The sequence below is a fragment of the Lineus longissimus genome, chromosome 3 (assembly GCF_910592395.1).
Source record: "Lineus longissimus chromosome 3, tnLinLong1.2, whole genome shotgun sequence".
NCBI lineage: Eukaryota > Metazoa > Nemertea > Pilidiophora > Heteronemertea > Lineidae > Lineus > Lineus longissimus.
Genome location: NC_088310.1, coordinates 4,633,896 through 4,658,540, shown reverse-complemented (window position 1 = coordinate 4,658,540; position 24,645 = coordinate 4,633,896). Strand labels below are relative to the sequence as shown.

At 40.4% G+C, this 24,645-nt stretch overlaps 1 protein-coding gene across 6 annotated transcripts in view; it reads left to right on the top strand.

Moving 5' to 3' along the window:
* Nucleotides 1-725: 725 nt before the first annotated feature.
* LOC135485463 (TOG array regulator of axonemal microtubules protein 1-like) overlaps nucleotides 726-24,645 on the top strand; it is a 29,717-nt gene continuing 5,797 nt past the window's right edge. Inside the window, exons 1-18 of one of the 6 annotated variants that reach the window (XM_064767492.1) lie at nucleotides 726-2,921; nucleotides 8,894-8,938; nucleotides 10,609-10,759; nucleotides 12,233-12,370; nucleotides 13,526-13,690; nucleotides 14,514-14,564; nucleotides 16,108-16,152; nucleotides 17,191-17,372; nucleotides 17,482-17,630; nucleotides 17,900-18,138; nucleotides 19,596-19,703; nucleotides 20,114-20,307; nucleotides 22,151-22,460; nucleotides 22,710-22,821; nucleotides 23,067-23,213; nucleotides 23,542-23,734; nucleotides 23,915-24,063; nucleotides 24,212-24,370. In XM_064767492.1, coding sequence (XP_064623562.1) covers nucleotides 909-2,921; nucleotides 8,894-8,938; nucleotides 10,609-10,759; nucleotides 12,233-12,370; nucleotides 13,526-13,690; nucleotides 14,514-14,564; nucleotides 16,108-16,152; nucleotides 17,191-17,372; nucleotides 17,482-17,630; nucleotides 17,900-18,138; nucleotides 19,596-19,703; nucleotides 20,114-20,307; nucleotides 22,151-22,460; nucleotides 22,710-22,821; nucleotides 23,067-23,213; nucleotides 23,542-23,734; nucleotides 23,915-24,063; nucleotides 24,212-24,370 — 4,550 coding nt within the window. In that variant the 5' untranslated portion in view covers nucleotides 726-908. Of the gene's footprint in view, nucleotides 2,922-5,456; nucleotides 5,816-8,893; nucleotides 8,939-10,608; nucleotides 10,760-12,232; nucleotides 12,371-13,525; nucleotides 13,691-14,513; nucleotides 14,565-16,107; nucleotides 16,153-17,190; nucleotides 17,373-17,481; nucleotides 17,631-17,899; nucleotides 18,139-19,595; nucleotides 19,704-20,113; nucleotides 20,308-22,150; nucleotides 22,461-22,709; nucleotides 22,822-23,066; nucleotides 23,214-23,541; nucleotides 23,735-23,914; nucleotides 24,064-24,211; nucleotides 24,371-24,645 lie in introns of those variants that run through there. The other 5 variants (XM_064767493.1, XM_064767496.1, XM_064767494.1 and 2 more) reach the window with 5 other exon arrangements.

Sequence of the window (24,645 nt, the reverse complement as noted above, 5' to 3'; positions counted from 1 at the left end):
TGTGCAAAATTCAACATATCTCAAAAGTTCAATGGTTGACCCTCGATTTTTTTTTGATTTTTGTGTAGCTAAGCAACTGTCTTTCATGGGAGAATGGTCTCTGTAAGAATTATTCAGGAAGAAATGTATAATATTTGGGGTTTTTCGTGATTGTCCGGCCCAATTGGCAATATTGCCATTTGGGATGATTGCCAATTGGGATGGTGAACAGAGCTAGGAGCAAATGCGACGCTTATGATTTATTTAAAGAAATAAAATGCCCGATTTAACATCCTGCAGAATCAGGGGAATCGGGCGTTTCCAGTGATATACGACACAAATGGGTTGTCCTCATGCATTCACTTTGGAAACGCATTTTAAAATAGATGTTACGTCCTGTTAATGGGGCACGTCATCATCGCGTACATTTGGGAAAAACTCCCTAACGAGACCTGATGAGGAACTCACGAAATTCTACAGGGTGGCCCAGAACCGCAGAATTTACCACTAACAGAAAGGTTTTCCCTCCACAATAGAATTCTATTGCATGATTCTGGGCCAGCCTGTAGTACATGAACTTGTCATCCTGTGAAAGTGATTTGGTGATATCAACGTCAAAATAAGACGTATATAAGAATTATAGAGCACTGGATTTATTTTCTTTTAATAGAAATGAACCCGATCGTCGTCCTCGGACTTATTTTGTTGTGTCACGTGACTGGATTTCTTGTTGTAGTGAAGTCGCCATCTTGATCAGTTTTCAGTGATGACAGTGATTTCGCGTAGAAAAACCGGTCGATTTAACTCCAAATCTGCGTGAAGATACTCAAAACCATGATTTAGAGAGAGGAAAATGCTAGAGGAAAGTATTGGGTGGAAAAGGTGGCCAGAGTTTGTGTTGCGTAGGTGGGAAAACATCAAGTTTGTTGATGGCTGGAACAGTTGCAAAGTTTCCAGTGTCACGCACGGTGTACAACAACATTGGTGAACATGACGCCTCTTACGTGAACCGTGGTACAAACGGTGTCAGGAATATGGAAGAGAATGTTGTGCTAGATCAGCTGCAAGATCAGAGTTTCAACAAGAGGGCAGAGATTCTCGAGAGCCTGCGAGCGCAGGTCAGACGTAGCGGTGGCCATCTTCCGTACAATGACAGATTGTCAATTTTCAAGGGCTTGTCGCTGGCCCTGTCCGACAACAACTGGGACGTTCGACACAAATGCGTACAACTTATTCACGAATTGATTCCTCAATTTGGCTCCGATTTAGATCGTTGCATGGCTGTGATTTTACCGAAACTGGTGCCTAATTTTGGTGACAAGATCACCATTCGGCGTGCTGTGATTCAAACTATGCATGTGTACATGAAACACACGTACAACATGTACAATGTTTTCCGTGCCATAATCCAATTCGGGATTGATAGTGAAGATCCCAAGGTCCGCAAAGAAGTTACTGTTGCCTTGCCGATGTTGTTTACACACGAATTCAGCCAGGTTGACTTCAGTGATGTTGTCCAAACATTGGCAAAGAAACTTGTCGATGCGACGCCTGGAGAAAACAACTTGCAGCAGTCCGCCCTTGTCTCACTACAAAAAATCCGGGATCTTGTTGGCGAGGATATGTTTGATGCCTACATGCAAAAGCTAGCAGCACCTCTTCGGAAATATTTTTACAAGCTGACAAACCGAAATGGACAGAATGATCATCAGAATTACGTTGAGTCCAGAAATGTGTCACAGCCTTCGTCTGCAAACAGTACCCCAGCAGTCACACCCAGAAGTTCCAATCATCATGTGCCGTCCAATAATGATTATAATGATGATTATGGCTATGATTCTAGATCATACAAGCCTGCAAGCTATGCGCCAGATTTCACCAATTTAGAATTTGGTGTTGTTCCTAGTCATATTATGAATGAGTTGGAGGATCAAGAAAACTTCCGTAAACGAGCTCAGGCAGTTGAGGAACTAAAAAGCATAGTTAAAGATTTGAAAGATGTAGGGCCCTTATTGCCGCATGTTTTGTCATTTATTAGTTTCTTGAACAATCTCTTGGATGATTCAAATTTCAAAATTACCACAGTGACATTAGAAATATTAGCATTACTTGTAAGTAAATTGAACCTGGGAGTCAAGCCACATCTTCGACATATGATAACTGTTCTTACTAAGCGAATGGGGGACAATAAAATTGTGGTACGTCAGGCGATTATGAAAGTTGTCATGCAGTTGATGCAAATACTATCGCCGAGTCCTGTCCTTACTGTGATATGTGAGAACTTGTCTCACCGAAACTCTCGAGTACGACAAGAAGCCGTCAACATTGTGATTGCATCATTACTGACTTTTCCTAGTGTAGATTTTGATTTGGCCGATTTGTGTATGACTGTAGCGCCTGCACTTGTTGATGCAAAGCGGCAAGTCCGTCAAGCAGCGTTGGAATGTTTCGCCGTTCTTGCACAGGCGATGGGTGCGGGGAAGCTCGCACCGCTGATTCAAGCAGTTGATAGTGTAGAACTTAGTGTTGGTGGCGACGGTGTAATGGCTGCTGTACAAGCACGACTTGCACGTCGACAACTGCCAAGACTGAATGCAGATGGATTAGTCGATTATGCAACACCTACCCCTTCCTCTGCGACGACACGTGGTGCTTCAAATGTTCCTCAGGGTGCAGACACTGAGTGGATTCTTCTTGCCTCTGGTGGTACAGGGTCCGCACGTTCGATGCGGTCTGAGACAATAGAACTTGAGCAGGTGACCAATTCTGCTCGGTCGACTCCTGGTGGATTATCGCACGAGGCTCCAGGAAAGGGTCCGTCGCCACGAAGATTTTACAGTGCTGGTCGAGGAGGAAAGTCCAAGTTACCCTGGGAAGATGAAGAACAGAAAAAGCCCCGATCCAACACCGTTGAGAATAATGCTGGACCATCGAATAATCAGGTAAGATTACTAAGCTTGATTGTGTTGCTGTAAATTTATTAGACGACTTTGGAATTTAATTTAATTTTCCGACTTGGGCTTGGGGGGGGGGGGGACTATGTTTGTTGTTCAAAGATTTAACATACTTGTACACTGTGTCAGGACAAGTGACAACCTTGGCTGGCCTGATCATGTCACAGACATTTGCCCCTTGATCTCACAGTGACATTTGAAATTATTCATGATGTGTTGGTATTTATGTCAATTGACATCTTGAGTGTATGAGTCCTTTGGGGCAATGACAAAGTTGAACTACTGGTCAGATTGAAGTGGACTCGTTCTCATGCCCAATATTGTGAACAAGTTATATCTGTAATGATAATGGAAATCTTCATATTCTGTGAAGGAGACACTTTCTCTGAAATTCTGAAGAATGCGCTAATGTCATATTACTGTGAAGAATTCACAGCTGATCTTGATGCTAAGTACTAAGTTTGGCGTTGTTAAGAGAATTTGATGACACATTCCTGACAGCACTGACAGTGTTGATTTGATGTTGTGAAATGAAACCCATTTGCAAAATTTCTGTTTAAGTTTCATTGCATGATTTCCTGTGCTTAAAAGTGGTCATTTAAAATTCCAGCGCACAGAAATTGTGCTCAAGCTTTATTACTTATTGCTTATAGCAAGAACGCCTTCTGGCTATTACAAAATATTGGAAGGTATTTATATTAATATCAGTACCCCCACAATATCTGCACTGTAATAAAGGCCTGGCACAGTGCATGATATGTCGCAGTGTTTATCTTGACATAGTGCGACAACTTAGTGCTTACTGTATTAGCATATTTCGTCTGTCCCTACGGCCAGGATTAAAAGGAAATTTATATGATTTCCATTGTGAGGTATGGGCTCCTGTTGCGCTATGCTTTTGCTATTGAATCTTATAAACCTTTGAATTATTTCTTATGGCGAAGACTGTTCACTCTGTTTTTCAATTAATCGGCGCACACAAGCGACAAAATCAAGGCCAACTCACCGGCGGCCACAACGGTGATCCTGTTGTATTTTATATAAAACACTATGATTCTGAATTGACAAAAATGGTTGTGAAATAAAATTTTGATTAGTGATAAACTGCCCCTGTCATGCCTGTACATTACATACAAATGTACAAGTGTACACGAGAACCGTTGTTCATGATGTTCATCTACATTGTTTGTAAAAATCAAACCAACTGCATCGTGGAGTGATCAACCAAATACATGTACTTGTACACATGAGATCTGCTACTGTTGCCAAGCAGTTGATTGTCATGACAATTACAATTAGTGAATTAGCTTTGGTGTAATGGTATTGTACACAAGAGGAGAGGAAATCACTGTGGGAGCATGTTGCCATGCTGAATTGGATCTGTTTTTCATATTGCATATGATTTCTGTCTGCGAACATGTAATTAGTAATTAGTTGCAAACCCACTTGGTAAACATAACAAACAAAATCTGCATTCAGCCAGCTGTTGATGACGTCAAGCTTTTCTGACATGTATGATGATTCCTACTCTTAGTCTTTGACACTGAAGGATGATTGTGTCATGTATGTGCACATTGCCATCTACATATCATCAATCTATGTTTTAATTTAAACATCAAAGACGAGCCAAAAATTCATCTATAGATCGGAAAAATGCTTTATCACAGTTTATCATTCAGCACACATCAAGTGAGAGGTCCCGGCATTGTCCACTGAAGTAGTCCTCATCATGGACATGTCTTTCTTGACCTACTTGCCTTGTTCTGTCGCTTTTATTCCTTCATTCATGACAGACTTGGCAGTGAAAGTGAATCAAGGCATAGATATCGTCAAAGCGATTGATCTCGCCTTGCCTACGGCGTAGATGGCATTGGCCATGGTGTCTTGAATGACTTCTTCAGCTCTTTCATGTTACCTTGTTCTACCCAACACCTTTTGAATAACTTTGATTCAAGGAATTGATGTACTGATCTGGAGGTTCGTACTGTTGGTTGTATCACCGAACACAGCGAGGGTGGAGCATCATTTTGCCGTCAATGGTGATGATGACGTCACAGATTGCAGTACTGTTGCCGTCAAGGACCACATGTTTGTCATCTAAGCCAGGTTTCAATTGACTGATCATTTTGATTCGGCAATTGTGAAACAAGAAAGAACGACTTTCTGAAATAGGAAATTCTTGAAAAGAAGGACGGTCAACAACCCTCAGTACATGCAGTTATGTGGTGAATATATATATAAGAAGAGGCTTCCAGAGAAGCTAAGTCACTTTACAACAGTTGGGTCAAGGGTTCTCAATTTTGACAGTTATCATTGTTAATCTCACAAGCGATAATTGAATCTTTTAAATGATTTAAGGCTCGGAGAAGTTCAGAAGATTGTAGCATGTTAACAGTTTGATATTTCTTTTCTTCTCATTTCTTATGACCTTGTTGATCAAAATCATGAAAAAAAGTTTTTGTAGTTATGCCTGGTCAGAAATTTAGGCCTGTGTCGAGAAGTTGTGGTCAGAGCACTCTCAGTACCTGTTGGTGTTTGATTGGACTTGATTCAGAACTTGTCTCTCATGATTGTAGTGCTAAACGTTTTACTTTGATTCAAAGTTGATGTGTGCCAATTTTAATGTTGAGAGTCAATTTCTTTGTTGAAATGTTGGAATACCCATGAATGGAAGTTATAAGTTTTTAAACTTTATGTGTGCAAGGAACTGGAACTTTAGATGAGTTCTCTTTTGATTGATACCTGCTTTGGAGGCTTCCAAAATGATGTCACATTTTCGGTACATGTATGATGATCACTCATCAAGCGAGCCACCACTCTTCATCTATGCTCCCAAGCCAGAGGAGCAGAAGCTTTTCATCTACGAAAAAATCAAACTGCCGGTAGGTGTATTGATCACTGAAATATCACATTGACTACGACCGGGTGCTTTCAAATTCTCGAGTTCCTCAAATGACCATCAGTCTTGGGTTTATTGTGATGCTGGTTTTGAGGAGTTAGCCAGTGAGAGTGTGTCCCTCTTTTCTGTCCCTCATAATAATTCCCTCGTAATGATATGACAACAGACATGAGGAGGTTCTTCAGTTGGGAATGGTGTGTGAAATCATGAAGGTTGTTGACTCTTCATCCAAGGGTTAGCCACTATTCTAAAGGACATTCCTCGACTCTACTGTAAACCACCAAATGTTCATGGGTGCTTTACTTTTGCCGATTTCGCAAATAACCACGATTTGAAAATGTCATTGGATATTGGTATTACTGTTATTGATTGTCTCAAATGTAGGCATGTTTTCACAGTGCAAGGCCAGGTTCATAAAACATCCATAAAGAACTATGAAGTAAGGTTCATGGATTATAAAAGTAATAAACTGGCGGAGTTGATTGGACACGCAATCTGTTTAAAGTGCCTTTTTTTCACACAGGGCAGTGAGGACATACATGTATCCTTGACAACAAATTGGCCATCATACAAAGTGCGTCATGGTACATTAGGTGTACAAAGTGATGAAGATTAATATTTCATGTATAATTTACCGGAAAGCTGTGAAAATTGTTCAGGTTAATGGAAGATCCTAAATGGTTGTCATAGTTTGCATTCGGATTATCCCGGGAAATGGTTGCGCACACTGATTGCCCTTTTTTAATTTGGCTTTTGGGCTCACCAGGTTTGAATTTGCTGATAAAAATAGCGTCATGGGTCCAGTTCCTAAAAAATGGTGGTTTTAGCATGTTTTGCACTGAAGGACCCAAACCAGTTGGGACTTCCCTTCTCTATACCCGTCATCTATTCAGTCCATGTTCACACTTGCGATCCCAAAGGGACTAAGGAATTTTCATTGGACATAAAATTGTCAATTATTGTTGCAGAATTGTCGATTAGATGTGTTGACTTTCACTTGCCTGTCAGGTATGTTAGCCAGTCCATTCAGAGTTCATGTCCCAGTGGGACCTTGATAATTTATTATGACGCAAAATTGTCAACTGATGTTTTGACTTGAAGTCTCCCATCTGGCTCAAGAATAAAGCTTTGGTCTCAGAGGGGGGTGTTGACCTCACACTTGTCTATTCGCCTGTATAAAAGCTTGATTGAACAATAAATGGCATATCGTGACAAGATTCACTTTTTGCCATTGTACTCTTCTACTTTTGCTCGCCGAGAGAATTTTGTAATTTGTATGCCGCAGGCTTGCCCAAGTTCACTTCATAATAGTGATGCAAAAATGATTTCAAAATTGCAGTAAAAGATTTGATTGTAATGTCAATTTGAAAGGTTTGAGCAATCTATTTCATGCTTTATGAACAAAAACTAAATTGAGGGTAAAAAAATTTGCAGGAGGTCTGTGGGACAAATTCAGTTCAATCTATGTTTCAACAAACTTCAAAAAGCATGAAAACCATATGCCTACGTTGCAGTCATTGTTACTTACTCTTGTGTAGTTTTCCTTAGTCTACTCTAAATGGTAATCGAACTGTTCACTGCTATTGTTCGCAGATACATGTACGATGTATGCGCTATCAACATATCAATCAGTATCGAATTTTTGGCCTCCTACTGAGTGCAAAATAGTATCTGAATGTCTGCACAAGAATCAATATTGTAGCGGCCGATTGCCGTTTTCCCGATCGTCTTCGATTACTTGAGTTTCATGCCAATGGCAATGCTAATCCAACCGTTGTTGTGTTGGCCGCAAAGAGGCGACTTCAGTACTTGCGCTTGATTTGTTATGGCAAAACTGCCTGATATATTGTCCATCATTTGTTCGCTTGGTTGGTTTCGATCACATGATTTGTCATGCCAGTGCTAACCCAACCATTCCTCTGCAACTGAGACTGAGAGACGGCTTCCGTAGTGCTTGTGCTTGATTTATTTGAGTGTGATATATTGCCTTTTTTCATAAAGTTTATTTGCTGTGGGTAAAGTCATTATTTAAGGACCACAATAAGTTGTCAGTGATGCAGAAGCAGTGATCGATATCATACCCAAAAAAATCATGCTCAAAAAGACTTTTGCAGTTGTAGCAAAAATTGCAATAAAAGTGACCTGTCGGTGAGATTACTCGAGTTGTCAAAAATCAGCATTGACCCCAACTGACGTCTCTACACAACTTAGAAAGCTAACACAAATACCTGCTGGCTGAACAGTACGTTTATGAATATCTCTATTGATTTGTGTCATATAAGCATACAACAACCTGTGGAAATTGAAAGAGAGTCCATTCAATCATTTCGAGCTACGGACGTCATATCACTATCACAATGTTCGTGCATCGCTGGCTTTATGTCAAAGTGCTAGGTGCATGAGCTCCACCGCATGATAACTCTCTTCAATAGATGTCGGTATATCGTCATATCGCTTCAGACATTTCCTGTGACCTATAGTATACTAAAGTTCCCTCCATTGCAAGTTCTCTGTTGACAATCAATAATGCCCGGAAAATTGGCAATATTTGCTCACCGAAAGACTTCTATAAATTTTTTCATAATAATTGCTCGCACATGAAATATTCATGAATTTTTGCGAGATGTAATTATGGATTGGGGGTTGTTATGTGGTTGGAAAGGATGGCCTGATTGTGTGACCCATGGTCATGGCTGTTGGTTGCTGGACCTGCTTATATGCTATAGGCTGTGGAAACTTCAGGAAAGAGAAGTCAGAAAGTGACACCATCAAAATGTCTTCTCAGACTCCTCGTTCACTTCTGATGGTGTCATCCCATGCATTCATCACCCTCGCTAATCAGTATTCTCGTTGGTTTTCCCGCGTAAATGAGATCGTTCTGCAGACATGGCAGACGTCGGGAGTGTCCGTTGGGAATGAAGACGCTAATTTGTCAGGGTGCACATGCGTGAGACAGAGACCGATCGTTCTAATCTAAATCATGTTTTTGTAGATAAGATTCTGGCAGATTCTCTTAATAATTGTTTGCATTTCATAAAAATTGTCAATTGCTACTTTATAGCATCCTCCACCCGCCATGCCTGTTCCATATTCAACGTGTCACTGGGTAAGTATGGGTTAAAAACATGCTAATGTGTTGCGTTGTTGCTTCCGTTAGTTTCAAGTTTTGAAGCTGCTTGAAATGCTGCTTTCTTGTCTTTACGATGATTGATGCCATTGAAATATTCATGTATTGTCTATTTGCCAGCTTTTGTCTGTTATGGTTTTGATATGCTGAAAACTTTTTCAGACTGCTCTCATTTCTGAAGTCGCTCTTGGAATTTGATTAAAAACCCACTTCATATGAATGGCTATACATGTTGTCTCGGAGTTTTAATCTATCCCAAACATCACTATGACAAAGAACTCTCCTGAAAAAAAGTGGAGGGAGCATAGCATCTGTTTATAGTTGATCATCATGATCTGATTTAAGAAACTATTAAAAAGTATATCAAATCATTTTAATGCCCTTTACATTGCGACCGATGAATCCTATCAAGTTGTAAAGCTTCATAATCAAATTGAGTCTTGAAATGTTTGCGGATTATCCATGCATTTAAGAAGTTCTCTACGCAATATACACCAACAAAAATGAAATCTGTGCCAAGCCGAAGTGTCCACATACGCTTTGTGTACCATAATGGCCTTGCACTTAGTACGCATTCAATCTACTTTGGATTTAAAAACTGGGGTAAAATAATAGGTTGCTCTGCCATGGGTGACAGAAAGTTTTCATCAGAGGGATTATAGTGTGAAGATAGATTTCATGCGATCATATTTCTTCTCTGATGTGATTATGTTATTTATCAGGCCCATGCTAATATTGTTGTTTGCTTTTAGGTCCAAATGATTTCATACCGGTAGCCTGTCAAAATTATGTTGGACTGGCCCCTCTTAACTTTTACACATGCCTTACAAACTCCCAGGTTAGTCAGGCATGTTGCTGCAATCAAAAACTAGTTGTCTGCAAAGTGCTTCAGGATTTTATCTGCAATGTTTTGTCTTGCTTTACAATTACAAGTTGTTCAACAAATATCTGGCCTTTGACAATAGAATCATATCAAAATGGTACCTTCAAAATTGCCAGCTCATAATCATATCCTGTGTGTACCAATCTGTGTGGTACTATTGAAAATGAAATAATTGCTTCTTCAACCGTAATGGTGTATGCAAACAATGATAAATATGATATGTCAAGTTCACCGAGTATGCCGATTGTCTGTTTTTTTCCCCACCATGAAGAGTGTGATATAGTTATTAGCTGGACAGAAAGTTGTAGTGGAATGGAATGCATTCAGAGAAAAGTGAGAATTCGTTTGGGTTTGGGGCGTGAAAAATGTGATTATGAAGTGACAATAACTGGTGGGTTTTGTCCTGCTCTAGACATGGGTGTATATAATTTGTGATCAATCATGCATTGACCTGGTTACTGCCCAACCCACAAAGATATGTTTTGCATGAAGGGAGAATTGGTGTAATATGGTTTCGCAGTTAGATACTCTGTAGCCGAGATGTCAATTGTAAAGGCCTCGGGACATCCAACTGAAGGAGCACAGATGACATGTGAAAGACAAGGCTGTACCATATGGATCGAGCCACTACAGTGCTATATTACTCTTTAGACAGATGCAAGAGAAGAAAGTTGCCCACCCTTCCAATAATGCCAGCGGCATTGACACTGATCACCTGCTGTTCTATCTAAACTTCTGTCTGATGTGTCTTAACTTATCATTCCAGACTGCTCCCCTTGATGCTCCGCCCAAACCAAGACAAACGTGGGGTGAAGATAGCCCTAAAGCCATCCGCCGAGCTTCCAAGAAGCCGACTCCTGCAACCGAGCCACCACCACCGCCCCCTCCACCTGTACAATCACAAGATACGGGTTCAAGTAAGTATAGGTCGTAGAGGATGCAGTACTACTTCTCTCTCTCTACTTTGTTCCCAAAAATGGACTGACTGTCTTGCATAGACTTAAATAGATGACGCCAGTCTGTGCTATATCTCGCCTTCAACAATTAATTTAGTAGTGCTTCGAACATAATCTCCATTTGTACTGATTTAATCCGTTGGATTAATATTGAGGGGTTATCTCATCATAAATGTTGGTTTAGAATAAGATTTTAAGAAAGTTTTATGAAGTGTGAGGGACCGTTCCAAGCAGTGATCTGAACAAGCTGGTAGAAACAGTAGATTCTCCCACTGCAGACAGCTCAGAGGAACAACACACTGTGACTACAGCATTAAATCTATAATTTGCTGAACTAATTTCGAGACAACCTGTATCGAGGTTGGGCAGCCGATCCCATTTGACACCTTGGTGCCTCCGTTCCCTAGCTCGTTTGGGCAAATGTCCATTTAGTAGAGGAAATGTTAGCATTTTGAGTACCGGCAAGTATAGATTAATCCATACTTGGTACCAGTAGTACATTTTGATATGCTCCCGCCTAGAACTTCTAATGTCCAGAAGCAAACTTGCATGGGGTCTGCATTGGTCAATGGCCTAGCATATTGGCCTAGGTTATGATGGGGGTTTAATTTGAGAATTAGGAAAGTATTTCTGTATGGTGGTATGACTTCAGGCAATGTGTGAGCCACCTATGATTTAGATTTTGTTGTTTAGATGAGGATTAATCTACTTTTAGAATGGCGTGGCACAGATTAGCCAATTTAAGATGTGAAAAAATTGTACCAATTTATGCCAATAGCGCTCCTCTCCAGTTGTGTGGTCGTTCAAGTTTTGTCCGGCTTTCCTAAAAGAAAATGTTCTTCCAAAGGCTGGTTGCCCAGGGTGGGAATTTCTCACCACACCATCCCTTACTGCATGCCTCAAAACATCATTCTTCATTGTTTGACATTAGGCAAAACAGTTCAAAGATAGACCTGTTTGGATTCGTTCATGACCTGTGTCCAATGTCACAGTCTATTGAGACCACCGTTCCATGGGTTAAACATCAAGGGTTAAAATGTATACTTTATTTCATTCTTGACAGTAATTATTTCGACCCATACTTTATTATCAGCCACTATTGTCCCTGAATGCTAAATAAATCATCATTCCTATTCACTAACTAGGTGACTCTGTATACTTGTATTAGTATGCTGCCATATTGGATTACCTATTTTTGGAGGAGTTTGGATTAAATGAAGTCCTCTCAGTGTAGGTGGTTTCTTCTTTTTCCCCAGGTTGGCTTCTGGTTGTGAATGGCAGAGACTTCTTGCCGGTGGGCATTGTGGATGCCCAGATGGATGACCTGTCCTCACTTGCCACATCATTCCTTTACATGTCTAAGTTGCATACAATCAGCTAATGGCTTTTGAAAGAAATCAATACAGTGTTATAAGTCTCTTCCCTCCTTTCCAGCTTCGTACAAGCAGATCCATTTGAGCAAAGCCAAGAGGAATTCTGATGTGGGAAAGTCGGCCCCAGCTCCGGCCCCGAGAAAAGACAGCCTTCCCAATGAAAAATCTGAGGCGTTTAGTAAACAACCTAGTGATAAAGGTAAGGAAGGTGGTTGTCCTCTCGACTTAATGTAAGGAGGCAACAACTGAGGGCGGCTGACTTGTACACTTTAAGGGGTATGCTCGGGGGGGGGGGGGGGGGGGTTGAGTGGTCTCTTGCAAAATGCACCTCTGTCTTCTGCCTGTGAGCGAGTGCCAAAGTGCTACGTTCTGCTTTGAATGGTTTCAAATTACCAATTAGCTGCAATTTAGAAGCCACCACTTACATTTCACCACAAAAGTATAAATTTCTTTGAACACACTTGGCAGAAATGTCGTGTAGGAGCATTAATTTTACTCTAAAATAAGCTATAAACTATGAGCTAACATGATGAAAATGATCCGTAAGTGTACTTAACGGGTGTATGATAAGTCTAGCACTTGTATTCATGAAAGGCTTTACACATATACTTATATTGACTGCTTGTAGCCCCCTGCTGTAAACTGAACATACTCTACAATGGATTCGAGTCAATAGGCCTGTATACCGGACACTTTGTATAAATTCAATGGCATGTCATACAACCATAAATTTTTAGTTTAATAGGGGTATTTAAATCATTTTATGTACGTGACCTTATTCTCAAAAGTTTAGATGTCTTTTATGCTTTCTTACTTTAGAGGGTGTTGGTGTAATATGGTTCAATCGTCTTGAAATGATTTTGTGGTTGTAAGCTGTCAAAAAATCACTGTTACTTTTGGCTCTTCCTGGTTAAGTAAGACAGTGCGTACATGTATGTGGAAGTTTAAGTAGCTTTATTTCTATATTGATATAAAAATTTTCATCTTTTTGGGCCACTTGTAAGTCTGGGCCACTTGTAAGTCCGGGCTAACTCAGCCTAGAACCCCTGGTAACAGTTTTTAAGTGTAGTGGCACACAGAAACACTCATCCCGCCTTGGAAGAGAAATACATTCTGGAGAATTAACTCCTGTATGTGCGTAGTGATTGTTGATAAAAAAGAATCCGAAAACCTTAACTGCAGAAATCAAGCTCCTTACATTGTCACTGACTGTGACACAGCTTTGTTTGACCTTAAACCTGGTGTGTTTAATTTCGGTATATTTTCTATAGCCAGCAACCTGACCTCAAAGTGTGTCAAAAAATGTGTGCCCTTTGTTCTTGTTTCTCTATTAACCATATCACTGCCTCTCTAGGTGTTCCCTTGACTCACGCCTCGACACCAGGGAAGAAAAAAGCCAACTACCAATCGGAAGATGTGGACAGTGATGTCCATGCGAGCTGGAATTACTACAGTCAGTTGCCGTCCAAGGAGACATCAAAGCCCAACAAGCCGCCATTCTTGGATCCTATCGGCTCAGGTGAGTCAAGAGGTTGGCTGATTCTACAAGGTTTCATCTTCTTATCTCTAATTTGCTGAAATCTACAGACTTAACTAAAATAGATGAACGATGACACTGCATCTTACTGTGGAACTTGGTGGGGCTGGTTTAATAGGATATTACTCATGTTCCAAGGGCTGTGAGGTAATATAGCAACTCCTTGATGCCCTAGAACCCTCTGCCTAGATGTGATATAGTGAGAGTCAATTTAAAGCATGTTGAAACAGACCTCCATATAAAGCACTTTATATTGACCAAAGTCAGTATAAAGTGCTTTAAAAAGTAACAATTATCGTTAATTTCCTCAAGACTAAGTAAGACTTCAAAGATTCCAGCAAACTAGATATAAAATCTCCAGTTCAGCACAGCCTGCTTTCATGCACGATTAACTAGTCCAACACCAGTTAAATCAATTAATACCACTTACAATCACCAATACCAACAAAGTATAGTCAGTTCGAGCATTGCTTCCATTTGAGGTTTGAAGCCAGAGGTTGATATTGATTTTACATTCGTTGTCTCCTACACACTTGAAGCGATTTCGTGCATTTTCTCTACAGAAGCCTTGCGTTTACATAAAAGTTTTGAAATGTCAACCTTGCTATCATATTTAAACGATGTGTCACTTTCCCAAACTTGTTGATTTTGATGACACTATTGACAGGTCATATCTGTTGTTCCTCTTTGATAGAGGAAGACATCAAGAGGTCTTCCTTCCTGATAAGAATAATTGTTTGTGAAGAAAGTATATCGAAAATGATATCATTCATTCATTCTTCTCTTACTGGTTTCGTTCCGATAGATTGGCTCGCAAATTCCAACTATACCGACTTTTGGAACCAATATTATGAAGGTATTATATGTTTTGTATTAGTTGGGCGTTTTACATGGTACATTTATCCCTTGACATATCCTATTATATAGGTATTCATCCTTACAAGTACTGAAATCCATAAAAAAAACCATTATGCTGGAGTCAATGTTAACCCTGTACCCCTCCCCCCCCCCTCACTTCAGACTTTCCACACTGATCATAAGTAACTTTTTATGAAAATCGTTGAAGAAGTCGACATGTTCTCAACGCTGACTTTTTCAGCAATTAAAAGTTGAAAAATCTTGTGGTAGAAAAAAATTTGGTATTTGGAAACAAGATTGGCTTGGCAGCTAAATTTTTTTTTCCCACCCTATGAGTTATAATGGGGGTCGAATGTGGGAGGAGAAGGGGGAGGGAAGTTCCCTTTGTTATAACAGAATTATTGTCAGTTATCTTCTGAACACATTGACTACGCACGATATGGCTAATGAAAGATGTTTCATTTAACTAAGTCATGTGGATAATTTCATTATAATGTAATGACCATGTAGCTTTATTAATCGTGTCTAGCTAGATTGCAGGTTTCTTTATTGTATGCTTTAATTTGTGGTTTTTTTGTAACTGTTAACGAGACTACCTGGGCTGCTAATAGAAAGGTAGAAATGTTGATCGCAAAATATGGGAATAAAAAACGAATCGACAGTCCAGGAAAGAGCAGAATTTGTCCCGGCAGACTCTTTATAATGTACAATATCTTGTCTCTTTGAAGTTAGAATTGCATTTTACCTCTATTCAGCAAAGTGCTTTCCAATTGTGGACACCGGTGTACAGTCAAAGCAGGTTAATTGCTAAATAAATCCTCAAAGTTATCGATTATTCATTAGGACTTGGATGTTGTCTGTGGTGGAACAGAATCATGGTTAATCTAAGATGTGTGCCGATTGCATGAGACACGGTTTTTTATCAGTAACGAAATCACAATCGATTGGTGATTGATTTCCAATAGATCAATCGTGGCTGCATCGTAACAAACACTTATATGACCATTCGATGTAATAACTGGTTGGCGTCAATTCTTGTAATCTTCCTCTAGTCACGATCCCTTGCTGCGGGCACTGGAAGGTATCGGTGGTTTGCTATAGAAAGAGAAAAAGAAAACTACATCTCAAGGGGGGGGGAGTGCTGTATCATGTCGGATATAGCAAAAACCTGATTTGGTTCTACAGAATTTTTCTAGATTATAACAGATGTAGTGTACCCGTAGTTTTCATAATGTTCATGGTGAGACTGTAAGGTAATGTCCTGTCTGCATAGTTTTCAGTGTGTATAGCATAATATTCAGTGTTTTTCGTGAGCCGTTGTTGTCAGATGTCTTGCTCGTATAGGACGAAAACCATAACCCCCTGTAAAACAGGGTAACTAAACTTTGACCAATGAACTTTGCACAAAAAAAATCGCTGGTCATTGGGAGTCAATTTTGATCTCATGGCCTAGAATAGATGAGTATAAGTTGAACTGACTGTCTCGGATAGTTCTAAAAAGTGGTTTCCCTTATGCCTTCTTTTGAATGTCGATATTTCAGATCCTCAGGCGACGGCTGAATGGCCCGATGTTGATGATAAAAAAGGTACGACAGGGTGGTGCTGGACTGATAGAGTCCGACTCAACCTATCAAGTCTACCTGTCACTTAGTTCCTTTACCTCCCACCTGATGGTGCTGGGGTCGTCTTGGTTCTTCTCGTTAGCGTGATTCTGTCAGTCGTTTACCATGCTTTTCTAGTATTTGAAATTTATTGTTGTTTGAAATGGTATTGTCTGTTTGTAGTTATTTTTGTTTTCTTCGTACATCTTTATTTTAGTTTCCTTAGGCTTGATTTTTACTCCTAATCCTAAAGTTCCCTTTTAACCCTTCCTTAGACCAGCACTCGCATAGATAGCACAGTTTCAATAACTGTTTTCAACTTAAGTTTTCCAATTTTTATACTGATGAATAAAGCATGATTGTGGTGACACACAAATATGAGGCATTTCTATTTCTGATGTAAATTCCTATCTTCTGACAATGACTACCTTTGTTTTCTCCTTGGAATGCAACACCGAGTGCTTTACATACATGTATTTCATTTCCAGCCAGTCTAGACTTGATCATATCAAATAACTGGCCCTACGTGGTAGAAAGCCTATGATTGCGGCATGTACATACATCAGATCAATAAATTGATAGGCATTTATTGCTCAATAGATGGCAACACTTGCTAGGCAGTGGTTCATTTCATTGCCGACTGTTTGTTAATTTGAAAGAACTGTGAAACCTCCCCTAATGAACACCTCAGTTAGCAGGAACCTCCCCTAATGGACACCTCAGTTAGCGGGACATTAACTCTTTGATTTGGTCCAACATGGGTAATTTCCATTCAGATTGACCTCTTTGCTGAACACCTATCTAAAAGGGCAGCCTTTTATGCTCAAAGGGTGTGCCGTGCTGACTCCTCTACTATGCCAGTTTTAGGCCAAAGATTATCAATCCTCACAAATCCTGTTGAGAAAGCACCATTATCTCAAGGCCTGATAGATATCTGTTAGCACCCCAGAACACCTCTGCCCCTCGACTTATGAGCCAGAGATCTTGATCCCTCCCCTAATATGACTTGTTGATCTTTTGCAGCCAAAGTTACGGAGGAATCGCCAATTCCCATGAAGCCCAAGCTTGCACGTGGTCCGTCCTCAAGGAAAGCCAAGGTTCCGCCCATCCAGTCTGAAAAGCCTTCCAGTCCGCAAGATGACGATAGTGCCTACCCACCTAGTCTTGACAGTAATAACCATGATGAATTCAACAATATCAAGGATGTAAGTCCGAACAAGTGCTCTCGATTTGTATTCCAAAATACGTATGTGTAATTGTCTTGCAATTGTGCGATGTTTTTGCTAACGCCCAGTATTTTCCTCTTATTTTCAGATGGAGAATTCGCTCAAGCAGATAAGGAACAGTGCATCAAAAAAGCGAGCAGAAAAGTTGAATCAGAATTCACGGTCGCCTTCACCGGATTCCTCTGACACAGGTTTTGGTACTTCATCATCTTACAAGAGTACCTCCAGAAAGAAAGAGTAAGTCTACCCATTCAGCTGGCCCTTGTCTGCAAATGATGGGACTGGGAGTCGAGAGCAGAGCCCGTATTTTGAGTTCCATTCAGAGGACTGTGAAGAGCCAGGAAAACCTCTTATTCAGATTCCACTCCAGAACTTCCAGCTTGACACATTGGAGTTCTCTCAAATACAAATCCAGGCCCCTCTTTTGTGGGCCAGTTGTTTACCTATTGAGCTGTGTGAGGCACTTCATTGCCCTGGTTTAAATTTTGCTGGTCATCCTCTTTTAGGAAAAAGACGGACAACCCTTTTGAGGCCAAGCCACGGATTGCCCGTAGTCAAAAACGACTAGATTCAGACGAAGCACAATTGGAGTTCAACCCAATGAGCGGTGTGACCTTCCGGGAAAATAGGAACTCGGATGTCCAGATAATCGGGAAAGGATACTCGGACGAATCGGAACCAAAGTTGATAACTTCGGAGCCAAAAACGAATATTAAATCAAAGGAGAGACGACGAATTCAAAAAGGTATTTTACAAATTCTATTCAGTGGAAGTTTTGTCTGCTTCACGCTGTCACTTCATATTCTCACGTTGTCTCTCAGTCTTGCATGTGAACAAATGTACCGTTTGAAGTTTTGATAACTTGACATTGTACCGCATATTTGCTCAAGGAATGCTGATATTTCAAGTGAGATTTTTCAATTTTGAGCACATTTTAAATGAACTTCTGTGGGACACCTAAGCTGGTGAAGTCCGCAAAGAATTGCAGGCAGTGTCCAAGACATAAAAAAGTGCAAACCTGACTGAAATGATATCAAGAAACGTTTGAACTCCATGTACCCTGATGGGCTGGAGGGATATCATTCTTAATTAATGGCTTTAACATTGTATACAAATGTAAAAAATGGATTTGTTTAAATGCAAGGCTGACTGCATATAAGTTTATTTGTAATCTGTCTGTGTGTTTCTTCTAGAAGAGGGTTAAGGTTCTCTTAAGATTTTAGAAACTGAAGTATCTCCTCAATAGTTGTTATGATAATCTGTGTCTAAAATCTAACAATTCATATTGAAATCGCTATCATACTGACTAAATATCGAAAGAGAAATAGAATTGGAAATAAGGGAACAAGTCTACTGTCGGGATACTGATCTTATGAAACTGGACATTGGGCGAAAGTGTTTAAAAGTATACCTTTTAAATGATATGTAGAACATATCAGAAATACAGGTCACACTGGCAACTGAGTTGAGAGTGACAAGGTTTTCTGTTGCAGTATGAGTCAGTTGAGTCAGTTGACTTTTGACCATTCAGCAATGCTCCTTTCACCAGTCGCTAGGACTGTCACTCTCAGTTGAGTTGCTCATTTGTACTGTGGTTGTACTGTACATGTGCAGTTACGACATACTGTTGTCCGTTGATGAGCTTCCAGTGTGTCCTAGGTATGGCAAAGCACTGAGATTGCTTCATACTGAAGTGTGCAGTGCTGTCGGGTATATGGGTATCACTGTTTGGTTTGTGTTAGTGCATGGTCTGGTGGAGGCAATTCCGTTTTCATGAGAATAAAAAATAAGCGAGCTGAAGGTACTGAAAAAGTGGCTTTTGACATTTGATGGGGTGAATATTAAGGGCAGTTATTACAGGATTCTAGAATGGGGGGAGAGGGATTTTGATGCATCAGTTGAAGGAAAATTTTTCCTGAATGGAGGGGGGTCATGGCAGGTTTGTGTGGATGTTGGGCATAATGCGAGACATAGTGCCATACCATGATCTAAGCCCATTTAACACCGAAATGAGTTAGTGAAAGTTGGGCAAAGATAGTGCATAGTATGTCGGAGCATGGACTGAGCAACAAAAAGAATCAAATTTAACAGAAATATTTGAAATGAATCAAATAATGTTCTCCTGAATAACAAAGAAATTGCCTCACATTTTGTGTTTGGTTTTTTTTAACACGTGCACGATTTTCACTGCTGGTATTTCAGGCCCGATCTTATCGCCCCTCGGAATGGCTTCCCAACATGTCTATGGACCTCTGGACCTAGATGACGACAGGATACCTGAGCCAGATCATATAGGGGTCGTTGGACGAGGTAATGACGAATGCACCAATATACGTCTCTACTGAAATATTTCTTGCTACTAACTTTTAAACATCTTTCCTTACAATCTTTAACTTTGATGCCTCCTTCTTTCGAGGTTTTGTTTTGTTTTGTTTTCCACCCATCCAGTCTTCAATATGACGAATTCATTGCTGATCTAATCTTATTGCCACTTTCCTGAAAGACTGTCGCAATGTCATTCTTTGCAAGAGATGTGGATGAATATGTCTGTGTGGCTCACAAGTACTGTTGAGAAGTTCTTTTAACAGTCTTTTCAAAAAGCATGTCATCACGAGATACTCCTTATCTAAAGAACTCGGCCTGCCTTTGAAATGATGAGGAATCAACATGTGAAAAAGTTGACCATATTGATTAATCATCAATCTATTCTTGTATCCTAGGTATGTTCGACACCCAGAACAATAGTAGCACCAGCGACCTTGGTTTGGGGAATTTCAATTCAGGTCCATACGACCGTTACAAGAATCGGCGCGACTCGAGTGAACTTCCAAGTGGTGTGTACGGGAAGGGTATTCAGGAGAAGGATCTCATCTTGGATCGAGCGTCAGACGAAGACTTCGAGGACTCGGATGACGTAAGTTGTTTTGTTTTTGGGTTGGGGGTCATATTGAATTTTGGCTGCATCACTAAACCCGCGCTTTATTGTTTTGATTGCTGATGTTATCCACAACTCTCTGACAAGGAAGTTAAAAAATGTTGCCTATCAGTATCATTGTTCCATCCAGACTACAGTTACTTGGGCTAAATTGAAAATGAAATATTCAGCATTGCTATATAACTGATAAATTATTTACAACTGATAAATCATTCACCAACAAGCAGGATCAGTGCTTGACCTCATTAAATCAGTACTTTAAGCATAGTCGGCGCACAATAAAAAGAGATTGCGAAGAAATCGAAAGTCAAATTTCATCATATGATCAACTTGGCTCTTTTTAATAACATATATGAGGTATTTTTCAGCTGCTTAGCTACGATTGCACGATAGTTCATTGTATAATGCATAGCATGACGTCTACTATTTGTGTCTCAAATGCGACAGTTTCTGATTAATCAACCGTTGCGTTGTTACCTGGTTATGCAGGAACGTATTAATTATTTAATCAATAAGCTAAGATTCTTGATGTGTAGTCGCCAGATTGTGATTATTGAAACGCAATGTGCTGCAATTTAATTGCGACTTTTCCCATTTTATTCTGGTCTTCTGTGTGGCAGCATTAGCATACAGTTCTTTTCGGAATTTATCAGGACGTTTTGCATCTTGGACCCCTGAATTTCCTTGAATTGTAATAGATGCAAATGAATACGACTGGAAGTATCGTGGACACTGAGTCCAAACTTTCACCTGATCATCTTGAAAATTGCTGTTGTGAAAATCTGTTGGATGTATGATTTAGTCTTGAATGGGGAATGCAGCCGCATGTGGACAGGACGGTAAAAAGGTCAGGATTTTGAGTTTTGTCACTGTGGCATCCGTCTTCAGTTTGATCATTCAAGACGGTCAGACATTAATATTGAAACTACGTTCTGTGAGAAGCGATTCAAGGAATTACTAATGAGCTGGCTGTCCTTGATTGCCTGATCAAGATTGCTGGGGTGGACCGAAAATGCAGAACAAAACTCAAAGTGCCAGCCAAAGGTTTTGGACGTATTTAGGACTCAAGAGTGAACATTTGCCACCGAAGTCCTTGGATGGTTGTTGTCTCTATTACTTAGTCTAACTATTACTAGAATAAACCGGCCGTGATCCGAAGTTCTATTTTAAAATTAATATCTGCCTGTTCACACAGTTTATTGAAATTACCCCAGTTATTTTTGTTTGTCTTTTTCAAGCCCTGAGCAAAGTTTGGCTGTGTTTGTATTGTGAATTCCACACTTAAGAAAACCTTAATCTCTTGGTTGGTAACTTATACTTGTAGGCCTGTCATATTTCATTTCAAGGCGACAGCTTAATAACAGAAGTGTCCTACATACATATAGATTAAGGTGCACTCAATTTTGTAGGTTCTGATCTCAAAGTTTATTGTTGCAGTAAAGTATATTACCTTAACTGCATAGGCTTTCAAAAGAATTCGCCTTTCGATTTGAGTTAAAATATTTTGGGATGAGTTGCTTGGATATTTGTGTGGTAAGAGGTATAAGCACGGATGTGGCAATTCCCCCCCCCCCCTCTCGGGAGTCAATCTTTACCTTGGAGGTTATCAGTAACATTTCTCCTACTCAAGAACCAATCAGTACGTTTATCTTTGCAGGATATCAGTAACATTTCTCCTACTCAGGAATCAATCAGTACGTTTATCTTTGCAGGATATCAGTAACATTTCTCCTACTCAGGAATCAATCAGTACGTTTATCTTTGCAGGTTATCAGTAACATTTCTCCTACTCAGGAATCAATCAGTACGTTTATCTTTGCAGGATATCAGTAACATTTCCATGTCACAGACTTTGAAGGACAGGATGGCGTTTAAGAAACAGCAAAAAGAGGAAGAGGCAGAACAGCGGCGAATAGAACGGGAAAAACGTCAAAGAGAACGCGAGGACAAGCGACGTAAGATCGAAGAGGAGAGGTTACGAGAACGAGAGGAGCGGAGGCGGAAGATTGAGGAGCAACGAGAGCGAGATAGAGAGGAGAAACGGAGGTTAGAGGAGGAGGTGAAGCAGAAGGAACGAGAACGACAGCAGCAGAGATTGAGACGGTTGAGTCAGCCAGAGATAAATAACGATTGTAAGTTTACTTCAGTACTATTAGTGAGGTTCTGCATCACAAACGAAGATGAATTCTTGGTATTTTGCATGGAATCAATTCGATTAGGAAGAATATTTTATTGGTGATCAGAGTTTGTAAGCACAATTATTTTCATCTCCTGACCACTGTGGATTCAGCTGCTTTTAATGGCTGTTGGGAAAATAGCTTTGACTATTAGTTTCTGGTTCAATCCAACAATGCAAACTCATCTGGTGTGTTACTTTCCAGCTCTGCTGATTTCTGGTAACTCACAACCGACATCGATGCCTTCGTCAACGAGGAGTGAGCCTGGAAGTGGGAAGCCACCCGCACCCTCACCTACGAAGAGAAGGTCTGGCCCGTAAGTTCAGCCTATTCCGTGATCCTCTGGGCAATGTGTAGGCCTAAAACTATACTCATGCCTAAAGAAAACAGTCATTTCGATGAAAAACAATTCTTGAATAGCCAAAAGGAACTTCCTAGAATTGGAACTCTTCCCAAAACAAAACAAAATTCTAACAGAATTTTTTAAAATGATTTAGTTCAGTTAAAAATATGTTTGTTTTTCACTAACATTGAGATATAAAACGCTTTCTTTGAATTCAGGTTGGTTCCCGGCAGCAGTTTAGCCAGTCCTCAGAGTACGTCAAGACAAATGTCAATAGAATCGGACAATCCTGATGATTGGAAACCGTATCCAAAGCCTGAAAATGCTCTCAATGATTCTCTGAGGTTCCTGCAGCAGGACGACTGGTAAGTAAGAGTAACTGCTGTTAGTCTCTGTACCTCTTTGTAGATTCTAAGGCGGAAGTGTGTACCACTCTGGTTGTAGTACAGGGTCGTACAATGAAGCCAAATGACATCCACCTTTGAAGTGAAATGAAGTGAGGTTATTCAAATGAAAGAGAGTCAGGGCATGGTGTTGATAAGCCAGTTCACATCACAGGTTAAACTGTCTTGAAAGTAGAGAACACTTCGTGCATGAGGCTTTCTAGCTTTCTCGTCCTCCTGTTGAAGGAGGGTTAAATTTCATGTAATCCAGCTAGAAGTTGTGTAGTAAAGCCTTTCCCTCTCTTTCCAGGAATATAAAATGTAACGGTTTAAATGTGTTGCGACGCCTGATCATGTATCACCCAGAAGTACTCTCAAACCAGTTACACACAGTCATCCTGGCCCTCATAGCCGAAGTCAAGAACCTAAGGTCTCAAGTTTCTCGACTAGCTATAACGACGCTGGGCGAGATGTTCCTGGCACTCAAGAGGAATATGGATGCAGTAAGTAGAGAGATGTTGTGAGTTATCAGCTGCAGATTTGAACAGGAAAAACACAAAGGTTCCACCAGACCATGGCAATCAGTCTATTCAATGAACCAAAGGGAATTTCCGTTTAGCCCGGCTTGGCATGTCCTCTTTCTGCCTTGATCATATTTCAATGTGTGACTTTGATTTTTTCAGGATCTTGATATGATAACCAAAGTTCTGCTTGCCAAGAGTGGAGAAAGTAACGGCTTTATCCGAGAAGATGTCGACAAGGCTCTGGTGCACATGGTCGACAGTGCCACCCCACAGAGGGCGCTCCTAGCTATTGTCGTAGGAGGTGCATCGTAAGTTGACTGCGTCGGTTTCACTCACTCCTGCAACTTGACATTTCTATGTCAACTGTGCCTTCACATCCCTCTTCAGCATGTTATAAATTGTGTACTCTCAAATTGTTGCACATATGAAAGTAAGTATTCTCTATTCTATTTTCAGTCACCGAAATGTAGCCGTAAGAAAAGTGACTGCCCTGAATTTGTGTGCCGTGGTTGAGAAGATGGGACCAGGTCGCATCCTGAGTGGTATCAAGGATGTTACTGACCGGGTCTTGCCAACTGCTGCTCAGTTTGTTACAGATGGCTCCCCGGAGACGAGGTTAGTTCCGAATAAACAAATGAATATCACACACAGAAGAAAAAACAAAAAAATTTTGTATTGTAGGAGCACGTCCAGAAACATTTCATGTGAAAAACGTGTTGCTTCAGCCTGATAACAGAAATCAAATCTGATTAATCAGCCTGTCATGCAACAGAGTCCTCAGGGAAACGTTCTGATGTTCTTGCTGAGCATGAATAGTTAATCTTCCTCCCTCGTACAAAGGTATTGCGAGCACAATCACTATGAGATGGCATGTTTTATGCTGGGGACTG